Below are 12305 nucleotides of genomic sequence, written 5' to 3' on the forward strand. Positions count from 1 at the left end.
AGACGTGTTCAACATGGTCCATTTGCTAGGAATTGTGTATTTTTGAAAAGTCTTTGGATTGTGGATATTGGACAAAATTGTGCTGCTTATGGACCCGGACAACCCCTACGGCCTCGGTCTCGGCCTCGACCTCGTCGAGAGGTCATTTAGAGAAAAGATTCGTGGCAGGGTTGACATTTCGAGAGGCTCGTACCATCTCATCAACCTGTCCCCTTATAAATGGCCCGCTTGTGCGTCCGCATTCGAAAACGCACCCGTGTGCCGTGTGACAGAGAGAGAGAGAGAGAGAGAGAGAGAGAGAGAGAGAGGCGAAAGTGAGTGAGACGAAAGGGCGGAGATCTAAAGGGTGAGAAAAGTCTGGGAATTCCCGAAATGCCCTCTCCATCCCATCCCGGCCCCGACCTCCCGCTCTCCTGCTCCTCGGCGTCCTCGTCGGAGGAAGAGGAGGAAGAAGATCACGAGGAGGAGGATGACGACGAAGAAGGGGACGGCGTCGGAGAAGGTGAGGTCCCCGCGGCCAAAACCCTAGGCCCCAATTCCTCCCCATCCTTCTCCTCCTCCTCCGGCAGGGAGAACGGCTCCGCCTGGGGCGGGGGCAAGCGTTCTCTCGCTGCCGTCGGCGGCGGAGAGGGCGAGACGAAGCGCCTCCGCTCGTCGTCCTCGGCAACGCAGGGAGTGACGCCGGCGACGCCGATCTCGGTCGCTCTCTCTATCCCGGCGCAGGTGACGCCTGGGGACTCGGAGATGGAGAAGAAGGCTATCGTGATCATCGGGGAGGACTCGCGCCGGCTGTTCCAGAGACTATGGACGGACGAGGACGAGATCGGGCTGCTCAACGGGTTCTACGAGTACTCCCGGAGGGGAAACCCTAATTTCCATGACATGACGCCGTTCTACGAGCAGATCAAGGCGACCCTGCAGTTCGATTTCAACAAGAACCAGCTCGTTGAGAAGCTCCGGAGGCTCAAGAAGAAGTACCGGAACGTGGTCCGGAAGCTCACCTCCGGAAAGGACTTTGCTTTCAAGAGCGCGCATGACCAGCTGACGTTCGAAATCTCGAAGAAGATCTGGAATGCTGGCTACGCGCCGGTGGTGGACGACGAGGAGGAGCCGGTGGTTGAGCGCAAGCCGGGACGGGGCTCGCGGAAATCTCATGCTCAAGCTCCTCAGCCAACACCTCCTCCTCCACAGCCTGTGGCGGACGGTGGAGGAGGAGTGGTTATTGGCTCAGGGGGTAACTGCGGTATGCCGTCGGTTCACAGCATGGTGGAGGAGACGGTTCGGAGCTGCCTGTCGCCGATCTTCAAGGAGCTGATGTGTTGTGCGGTGAACGGGCCGTCGCACTCAGGGTTTGGACTAGGAATGAATCCGTTGCCTTTGAGTTTCGGCGGTGCCGGCGAGTTCAAGGCCGTCGGCTCAGATGAGAGGTGGCGGAAGCAGCAGATTTTGGAGTTGGAGGTCTATTTGAAAAGGATAGAGCTGGTGCAGGAACAGATCAAGTTAACGTTGCAAGAGTTGAAGTCGTTGGGTACTTGAACAAACTAGAAAAGAAAAAAAAAGATCTTTTTCCTTTCCTTTTCTCCCTTCTTTCTTTTTCCCTCCCCCATTTTCCTAGTTTTCTCGTGCTTTTCTTTGTCTTTTCTTGATTGTTATGACTGCTTATTAATGTGAAAATTATTGGGCTTACGTTTGCGCATGCATGTTGAAACTTTTTCTTTATTTGAATTATGGTTTTCTTTGTCTTTTTTGTTTTACGGGTGGGTGGGTGTAGCTACTGTTAATTTCTTTCCTTTTTCTCCCCCTTCTTTTCGTGAGCTACTTCTTGTCTATATGCGTAATTGTAAGTCTACATGTGTTTTTCTCTTTCTCTCCTTGTTTTTTTTTCAAATATCTTTTGAAATGAGGCATTCTGAAGAACTTGCAACCGTACTTACCTACAAGAGATGTGAAGTGGGCATATTTGTTTTCTGAAATTGCACTTATTGCATGAGATGGGATTTGAATATGAAGAAAACCTGAGTGCTTAGCACCATTGTGAAGCATGAGGCATGTTGTGGCGAAATAAAAGGGATACTTTGGGCACTGGGTTGGCACAATGGAAACAAAAAAGTATATTCCCACTTCTTTTTATTCTGTTATGCTTCGACAAGCATGGAATTGTTAAGATTTTCTGTGTTTGATGGATTTCAAGAGCGTGTTGCTTACCTCCAGTACTGTTGTTTTCTTGATCAATCATTTCAGCTGAGCACTGGTAGTTTTAGGAAAGTTTGAACGATGATGTCATCAAGCTGGATTTCTGCATGGTCCTTGCTTTATAATAATATTTGTTCTGAACTCTTGTTGGAAGTTCATGAGCAATCCTTCATTTGCTTGAAGTGACAATAAGAGCCTACATGTATAAGTTTCTTGTTTTGTCTTTTCAGTCTGCTTCAGCTCTAGTTGCACACGCTAGGTCATGGATATTTGTTTGGTCTCCATGCTATTGGCATTGATTTAGTAAACTATAAAAGTTAATGTTTGCTGTGGTTGTACTTGTACCCTATCAGTAGCTTGTTTTATTTTTCTGTTTGCTTTAGTTCTAGTCGCATGCTAGGCCATGACTATTTGGTTGGATACTTGAAGCTTAAAAATGATGGTTTCTTCATGCTATTGGCATGGATTTAGTAAACTGTACCTTTTTATATAGATAACATTGGCAGGAAATTCTCATGGCTCAAGATCTTCAGATATAATAAAGTTCAGTTATCCCATTTTATTTGGGAATAACTCTTGGTCAGTGGTCAATGCACACATCTCTACAAGGAAGAGTTCAGAAGGCTACTAACCAAATGTTCAAATAAGAGTTCAGAAAGACTCCTAAACAACTCTTCAAATCAGTTCAGAAGCCTCGTAATCGCATGCCCTCTAAGCGTAAATCATCTTTCTTTTCTACCAACTTATATTTTTTTCAAAAGGACAAACTTTACTAAAAGAAAAGAGGGTCAAGGAACCTGGGTTACAACACATTGCTATGATGAAATCAAGTTAGATGTCTTCATTATGGAAAAGCTTTTATCATCATTTTAGTTGTCAGTTGTCACGGAATCGAGACATGTTTATGTAGAGAAAAAATCCAAGTTATGATTTATGATCTTGACAACCACACACATGCAACTTCTAAAGAAGTATAGTGCATTTTCGGTGGCAAATAACACAACAATTTTTTTTTTGGTTCCTACAATGTTATTAGGAATTTTGTTGTCTTCTTGACTTAGAGTAGGTTTGTGCTTCATATAAGAAGAATGACCTCTTTGTTGAACTACAATAAACAAGTCATAGTTGCAGAGGCTGCAGGAAGCATCTAGTAATCTCTAGAGGTTGATGCATTGTTTACAGATGAAACTAGGGCTTTAAATGGTTCTTCAGTTAGTCTGAATCTCCTTTGTGTATGCCTGTATGAGAGCCAGCAGATGATCCTTCCCTATGCCACATAGGTACACGTGGGAGTACAGGGTAAGAAAGGTATAACATAGGAATTTCTAAAATGATGGTGACGGAAATGGACACATACATACACACACATAAGTAAAATATATGTATACACAGTTACACACATGCAAAATTGCACAATTATACTGCATTTTACATGATATGCACATATGATGTTATAGGCTATTAATTATGAACTAAAAGTTTTCTTAAAAAAATCATGAACTTAAAATCAAATGCATGTCAAGGGTGTGTAGTTAATTAACAAAAAATGATCAATAAATATATAGTTAATAGCCGGCACTTTTGATGTCGAGCATAGGCTACAAAGTGATTGGATTATAAGATGGACAAAATGAGCTGAGTTAACTTTGAAAGCTAGATGACATGTACCCAGGAGTAACCAGAGCTGGCATGGGTATGATATAGGGTTACCGGAAGCGTCATAGGACCCCAGGAAGCGCTCTTCCCTGAAGTGCGTTTTGGAAGTGAGAAACATGGCACTTTCGAAACATGTTGGGAAGCACCAAAATTAATTGGTAAGCGCCCTTGCCCTAAATAGGAAGCTCCCTTCTTTTTTCTTTTTTGCTTTTTTTTTCTTGTTTTTCCTTCTGTTTTCATTGTTTCGCTTTTCCCTTGCTTCCACCTCGCTTCTTGGGTCACTTTTGGTTCACTTCTCTTGCTTTGGAGATGATTCTTGGTTCGCTTCTAAGTCGTCCCATGCTTCCTGCTTCCTAAAATTTTGGAAGTGCCTTGCTTCTCGCTCCCGCTTTCCCGACTAACAACTTTGGTATGATACCATTGCTGGGCTGGGTAGATCCTGTCTTGCATAGATCCTTCCAGTTTTCATAGTTGCAAAAACATATGGTTAAAGGTTTGAAACAATAACTTGCACAACTTGTTGGTACACCTTTGTTAGGATTCTTGGTTTTGTTGCAACTATGGGCGGCAACAATTGTTCAAGCTGCTATTTTGCTTATTTTGAAGATCTAAGAAGGATGCCTCCTGACTATTTGCAACTGAAGTTAGTGTATTCAATGTTTCAGTTCAAATTAGGTATATCAACCTGTTTGCGCCACATGGTTGCATATGGAAAAATGGCTTAGTTCAAGTTGGGCTAGGAATATCTATATCAATAGCTGCGTTCAAGAAGATCCTGCCTGGATTGTGCTGCCCACTAGATGTTGGGAATCATTGCATAGATAGTTGCTTTTGCTGGCTATTGGTTGTGGATACCTGTCTCATGGTACTAGAATGATCGTAGTTCATGAAGATCACATCTGGCTGCAAGTGGCGGTTGTCACTGATGGTGCATACATGATTAGAAAGTTGTGGAGCATTTAATCATGCTTTAATTTTGTGTTAAGTTATACATTAGGAGCAGAGTTGCTTTCATACCTGCGACACAACATTGTTTGGGCCTCAGTGAAAATGTCATGATGATGTAGGGTGCAAATTTCAATGGCTTGGGTTTATCTTCTTAGGTTTTGTTGCATGAAAAATAATAGGACCAGCTAAAACAAAGAGGAAAGTTAAAAAAGAAATGAAAAAAATAGGAAAATGTGAAAAATAACATTTCAGATTGGATTCTTGTTAGAAATGGGCCTTTTTAGTATAAATGTATGCTTTCAGAAAACAAGGGAAAACTAATGATGAACAGCTTATAGAATTTCAGATATTGGTTTGTGGTTGTATGTTATCTTGTTTGTGGCTGACCTTTATTTTATCTTCCATTTTTTTGAGCACCCACCTTAGTCTTAATTTTAAGACTGTGATGGTGCTGGGGGATCTTGTGTTTGCTTCATCTGTCAGCACCAAATTAGAGCATCTGGTCCAATTTGTGCTGGAATATCTCTAAAAAATGATGTTTGGTCCTAGGTGATGACTAAGAAGTTCCTTCTCTCACACACATGGTTGTGTGTGTGTGTGGAAAATTAGTAGCTCCTAAACAGTTTTATCTCTCTATCCATCTTAAACGCTTAAAAAAAACATAGTTTAGCTTAGCTTCTACTTTTATCTCCTATCCATCTTAAACGCTTTAAAAAGATCATAGTTACAGTTTTTTTTTTGTTTAAACCAAACCTCTTGATGCGTTTATCATTGTTTATTTACAAAATATTGCGCTTTAGGTTGATTCAATTTAACCAAAAAATTTGAATATGAGCCATTTATTTTTTATCACTCTAAAAACACATCTGGACATGGAAAGTGACTATCTAAAGTATGTCTTCTTCTAAACACGAAAAGTAAGCTTTACCATCTAAAACATGTTTTCTATTTAGTAAATTATATAGAATACAACTCTGTGAGATGCTTTCTAAAAAAGCAAACATGCTTTAGATGGTAAAGCTTACTTTGATGAAAACATGCTTTAGATAGCTAAATGTGTTCTTAGAGTGATAAAAAAATCAATGGCTCATATCTCACTAAAATTTGATGATGAAAAAAAAATTCAAATTTTGTTTAAATTGAATCAATTGAAAGCACAATTTTTATTTAATAAACAATGATAACACCCTATAGGTTTAGATTAAGCCAAAATTTTTCCTGTAACTATGTTTTTCTTGAAGCGTTTAAGATGGTTACGAGATAAAACTGTTTAGGATATATATAAAGTATAATCCTTAACAAAGTTTATGTATTTATAACATATGTATACTGCCTGCTATCAATTGACATGTCTTGGTGTCACTTCTGGTATTGTTGTCCAGATATGTGTGAATACTATTAATTGGTTACCGAAAAGCTAAGGCAGTTTAAGGGCAACTCTTGCCCTTGTCATATAACTTGGTCATGAAAAGCTAAGGCAGTTTAAGGGCAACTCTTGCCCTTGTCATATAACTTGGTCATGATTGGATAATGGATACCATGGATGAATTATATTGTTGATGTGGTGGATGATGCAGTTATGTTGGTATTATGCATGCTTGAATGGACACTGTTGAGTTTCAGGTAGGTTGAGATCAAGATGCACATTTGAAGTCTCACATATTTAGATTTGTTTGTAATGTCAACTGACCTTGTCTTTTGAGCACCGATGTCACATAGGTGCGGGTGCGGATGCAGCTCTTATGTATCGGGCCATAAAATGATAAAAAGCTACTTCTGCTTTTCTGATGGTTTAAACATGAGTTTGATTACTCAGATCTGGTGAATTTGGGAATGAGTACAGTCTTATGTTATAAATTTAGATACTATGAATTTCTTTTGTTTATATATAGGTCTGTTTTCAGTGTAGAGGATCCAAAAGTCTAGACTAGGTCAGAGTTGAGTCTCTCACAAGTGGGATGAGTTCACTCTCATAATGCTATTCTTCACGTGTAACCAATTGCAATTCCATCCTATTGAACATTTCAACTGCTAGATGCGATTATGGTGAACAATTAATATTACATTAAAGGGAATTTTTCAGATACCCCCAAACATTTCAGCCTATTTCATGCACACACCAAAATTTTCTGAATTTGCAAATGCCCACAAACTTTTTAGCTGGGTTAATCAAATGACCCCAATTTAATTATCTCTAATTAATTCAGTTATAATTGTTTTAAAATGACCATGCTACCCATATGCCTTGTCAAATGAGAAAGCCTAGTAGTCAGTAAACTTTTTACTCAAAACATTCGGTTGATAGCCCTACAAATGGTCAAACTTACTTTATTCATACTTCTAGAATAAGGGTAAACTAGTAATTTTATTTTACCAGTTATTGGGGTAAAACGATAACTTCAAAACATGAGTTAGATTAACCCAAGATCAATCCTACGTTAGTTTATGATTGGGGTTATTTGATTAACCCAAGTAAAAACTTTGGTGGACATTTGCAAACTTTGAAAAGTGTGGTGTGCACATGAATTAGGCCGAAACGTTTGGGGTGTATTTGAAAATTTTCCTACATTAAACTCATTAATGAGTGTTGTAACAATAATAAAAAGAAAATAGAAGAATTCACATATCTCCCTGGAGTTCAATTTGTTGCATTTCTAAATACTTACTAGTATACTGACATCAAACTCATTACTTTTTCTGAATCAAGAATATTCTCTTGGAATGTCATACAATTGATATGACATCAAATCATTAATTATTTCTTTGCAATTATTGTAACATGGTACTGGGTTTGATATCATCTTTAGTTGTTTGTTAGTTTTGGCTGTTGAAAGGCACACTTACTGTAATGACCCCAACTCATCCCTGTTGAAAAGGTGATTTTTTTTTAAACAATTACGGAACCTAACCCAGAGACCCGAGACCTTACAAACATAACACATTCTAAAGCCATAAGGGGGATCCTACGCTAACCTTCAATCAAACCAAATAATTTTATTCATCAATGATTAAAGTCTGAGAACAATAAGCAAATGAATGTCAATAAAATGAAGCCACATTGTCTCAAAATATGATGTCAAAGGCGTCACGCAGTTCTCGTAGGCTCTCTCCATCACAGTCGGGCTCATCACTGGGCTTCAAAGGCTGTGAAAAAATAAAGAATACGGGGTCCCGGTTTGGGTTAAATCTGGCCTAAATCGCGGCTGCGATTCACATGGACATCTTATATATATATACACACACACACACTCACACACACACACACACGTATACGTGCATTAATCGTAAATAAAACATGCTTTTTGCCATGAAAAAGGGTTTAAATCTGAAATACGCATAACCAGTCATATATATGTTGATTTTTTTTTCATAAGTTAAACATGGGAAACTAAATCAGATAAATGAGTTTCTTCAAAAATATCACCCAAATCTGATTTAGGCTCTTTTTCCTCATTCGAATCAAAAGAAAAACCCGTAGCTTTGTTTGGAGTTGGAAAAAGATCGGAGAAAAAGTTGAATGACCGGAGAGGAGATGAATCTTCTCCTTCCTTCTTCTCTTTCTTTTCCTTTCCTCCTGCGATTTTCCTCCTCTTTTTCTCTCTCTTTTCTTTCTTCCTTTTTTTTTTTGAAGTTTTATAATGGAGACAGGCCTTTAGAGAGTGCCCCCCCCCCCCAAGGAGTCCCGTATAGGCTGGAGATAGAAATTCTCATATGGGAGTCTATCTCCAACTTCCTTTCCTTATCTCTCAAGATTTCTTATTGACTTTTTCAATTTTACTACTTTTCTTTTTCTTTATTATCTTCTTTATTTACTTTTTCTTTCTAATTATCTATTGGATCCTTCTAGAGGGTGACACACCCTCTAGAAACCCTATCCCTATTATCTAGAAATCTATTATTTTTTAAATATTAAAATAATTAATTATTTATTAGTAATTATTTTACAACTTTAATTTGATTGGATCTGAATTTTAGATCTAGATTCAGATCTAAAATCCAAATCCATATCCAAAATCTATATGGATCCTGAGTTGGATGAGATTCTAGTTAATATGGGTCTTGGACTGAGTTCATATTCATATTAACTTGGATCAGATCTGGTTCTATCCAATCCAGACCCTGTTCCATCGAAGCGGGCCTTTTTTGAAAAGATGCGATTTTCAGGTTAACCGCAACCCGAATTCAGAAAAATCAAATACCGTTGAACTCAGAATTTTGAGGCACATCTAACGATATATAATTTGATTTTTGCCTCTGAATTTTGCCTGAATTTAACCCGAATTTTGCTTGATTTTAAAGGTTGAAAATAAAAGTTTTTTTCAACTTTTAATTGGCGCATTTAAGTTTTGATGATGAGACCTGTACCAAGCCCAAAGTCAAATATCATAACCTAACATCGAGCGTTTTACCGATGTTTCTACTTAGCCAAATTTTTCATATTTCTAAGTCTTACACAATACAAAAACATATGATATTATAGTTACGCGTAATTGGTTATATGTGCAAACTCTTTATCATTGCAGGAGTGAGGCCTGCCTTGATTTGATTCATTTAATTTGGGTGGAAACATTTTGGATTATAAAAGGATCTTAGCAGTGTTATCAAAATCGCGCCTTGAGGCGGCCCTTTGTGCCTCAAGGCGCAATTTTTTTTTTTTTAAGATTTCTAAGACATAATCAACAAGATTTTTATAGGTTAATATCATATATTTTCCAGTTATTTCAGTTATGTAATCAGTTTCTTAGTATATTTTAACTTTTGTTGGTTAATCTCATATATTTTCCAGTTGTGTAATCAGTTTTTATATGTTACTTAAAGTAACATATAAAAGTAACTTACTTTTATATGTTAATCTCATATTTTTTAGAGTAATCTCATATATTTTAACTTTTGTAGGTTAATCTCATATATTTTCCAGTTATTTCAGTTACGTAATCAGTTTTTTAGTATATTTTAACTTTTGTTGGTTAATCTCATATATTTTTCAGTTATGTAATCAGTTTTAGTTACTTTTTTTATGTTAATCTCATATTTTTTAGTACTTATTTGAGATTTTCTATTTCTTATTGGTTGTTATTTCATCAATAAGACATTTCTTTATTTATTTGTATTTTTAGTTATTTTTTATAATTTTTTTAAAGTTTTCAATTTTTTTTTTGAGGCTTATGCCTGGCCTTGGTTTTTGGTGGAGCGCCTCGCTACGCCTCAATGCTTTTTACAACACTGGATCTTAGAATAGGATAATCTGGTGACAGAAAGTAGATGGTTTTTTTTGTGGGGTGGAGGATGGGGATTGGGGAGTAATGATGGCTATGCTGACTGCACATGTAAGTTTCATTCTTTATCTGATGCACTTACCTTAAAATATGATCCTAATCTTGAGTTTGGTTTGTGTGGTAGAAAATATATGAGATGGTGTTCTTTCCATTGGTCATCTGAATTCTATCTTTGTTGAGTTACTTGCCTGCCATTTAGTGGGGAGACTATTCTCATATAGGTAGGAAGGCATGCCTAATCTTGAGTTTGATTTTAGTTGTGGACTAGAAAATTTACGAGGTTACTCTTTCCCTTGGTCATGTGAGTTCTGTCCTTGTGCATTTTGTGTTTTCCATTTTGCATGGATATTATTCTCATCTATGAAGGATTTGGTCTTAAATCATGAGGTTATGACTTGGACAGAACTCTTACCCTGGAGAAAAACCTTGTTAAAAGCACAGTTGATTGCAGTCTCATACAATGAAATGATATGTTCACTTAAAGTTGATTGTGAGTTGGAAGTTAAATGCTAATTCTTTGTATATGTGGTTGAAGAATTGGTTAGCCTGAAGGGACTTGCCTGTTAAACTAGTTGAAATATATTTTCTTGGAGAGGTGAAGGCAGGTGGGAGCTTATCAAATAAGTTTATAAGAGTTAGTTATTGGTTGGATGATGATGGTTTAGATGAGCTGTTGGACAATTTAGTGGAGATCTTTTGCTGATTCTACTGGTTCTAATGTTTTTTATTGCAAGTACCATGAAGGAGTTCCAATGATATCGTAGTCTGCAGAAAGGTTTAACTGAATAATATATATCAGAAATGGAGATAGTTTTTGTGATACATGTATGACATGATTTGGATATGCTTTTGACTCATCATTTCTACGCGCCCTCCACAACAGAAAGAAGTGTAAGGAAATGAGTTCCTCCGAGGATATTCACTAAATCGCCAAAAGTGGACACTCAAAAGAGTTCCACCAAAATACCAAAATGAACACACAAAGAACCACAAATGAGCTCAATCAAACACCCCCTAAAGAACACAAGAACAAGGAATAAAAATAATATATTTATTGGTCTCAACTCATGAAAGAACCTTACATTTAAGATGGGGTTTTACCCCTATTTATACACACACAAGAGTCTCCAAGAGAGATGTTGGGAGAGGACCCAACGACTTCAATAGAGCCGTTGGGCTCTCTCCAATGCCGCTCTACTTTGAAAAGAACTAAAAAGTAAAAAGATAAAAAAGGAGACTAACCTAGTTAGACACTAACCTAGTTAATATTTACTAGTTAAGTACTAACCCAACATATATATATATATATATATGTGTGTGTGTGTGTGTGTGTGTGTGTGTGTGTGTGTGTGTGTGTGTGTACATTTACATTTATAACACTCCTTCAAATTTACAATTGAATAATCGAAAGTTGGTCTAAGAGAAAGTTGAATATAGGAGCAACAAGAGGTTTGGTAAAGAAGTCTGCCTGTTGATATTATGAAGTAACATAGAGAAGATCAATAGTGCTATGTAGGTATTTCTCTTGTACAAAGTGACAATCTATCTCAATGTGTTTAGTTAGTTCATGGAAGGTTGGGTTGCTGGCAATATAGATGAAACTTTTATTGTCACAACACAGTCGTGATACTCTGGTATTTTGAACACCCATATCAGCCAGTAATCTCCTTAGCTAGACCACCTCCATAGTGGTTATAGCCATGACTCGATATTTTGCTTCGGTTGAAGAGATAAATTTTCTGTTGCTTCTTGCATCTCCATGAAATCAACGAGTTACTTAAAAAACACAAAAATCAATAGTTGAGTGTATGTTATTTAGTAACTTCCCCAGTCAACATCAATATAAGCAAGTAAATCTAAGGAGGAAGAAACAAACAAGAAAAATTCTCGAAAAATAGAAGTTTTGATATATCTAATAATACGCAAGACTGCTCTCAAATGGACAGTGGTGGGAGCTTACTGAAACTTCTTGTTGTGTGAACTGCATGTGTAATGTCAGCCCTTGTAATTGAGAGATATGACAATGCCCCAATAAGTTGTCTGTAAGGTGTTGGGTTTTCGAGTGGTTTTTCGTTATCGATCTTCATTTTGACATTGACAATTTTAGGAGTGTCAACTTTCTTACCATCTGAGATACCAGACCTGACAATAATATGCAGAACAAATTTAGATTGAGTCAGCAGATAACCTCTAGAAGAATAAACAACTTTTATACCAAGTATTTAAAAACCC

The 12305-nt window shown here is 37.6% G+C and overlaps 1 protein-coding gene across 1 annotated transcript; it reads left to right on the top strand.

The window, feature by feature from the left end:
* The first annotated feature begins 256 nt into the window (after positions 1-256).
* Positions 257-1693, top strand: LOC149826688 (putative transcription factor At3g04930). The gene has a single exon (XM_090020100.1). It carries the CDS (start codon positions 373-375, stop codon positions 1534-1536), a length of 1164 nt encoding a protein of 387 aa, XP_089876226.1. The 5' UTR covers positions 257-372; the 3' UTR covers positions 1537-1693.
* Positions 1694-12305: the final 10612 nt, after the last annotated feature.

Source organism: Nuphar pumila, chromosome 10, assembly GCF_984573655.1.
Source record: "Nuphar pumila chromosome 10, dmNupPumi1.hap1.1, whole genome shotgun sequence".
NCBI classification, from domain to species: domain Eukaryota; kingdom Viridiplantae; phylum Streptophyta; class Magnoliopsida; order Nymphaeales; family Nymphaeaceae; genus Nuphar; species Nuphar pumila.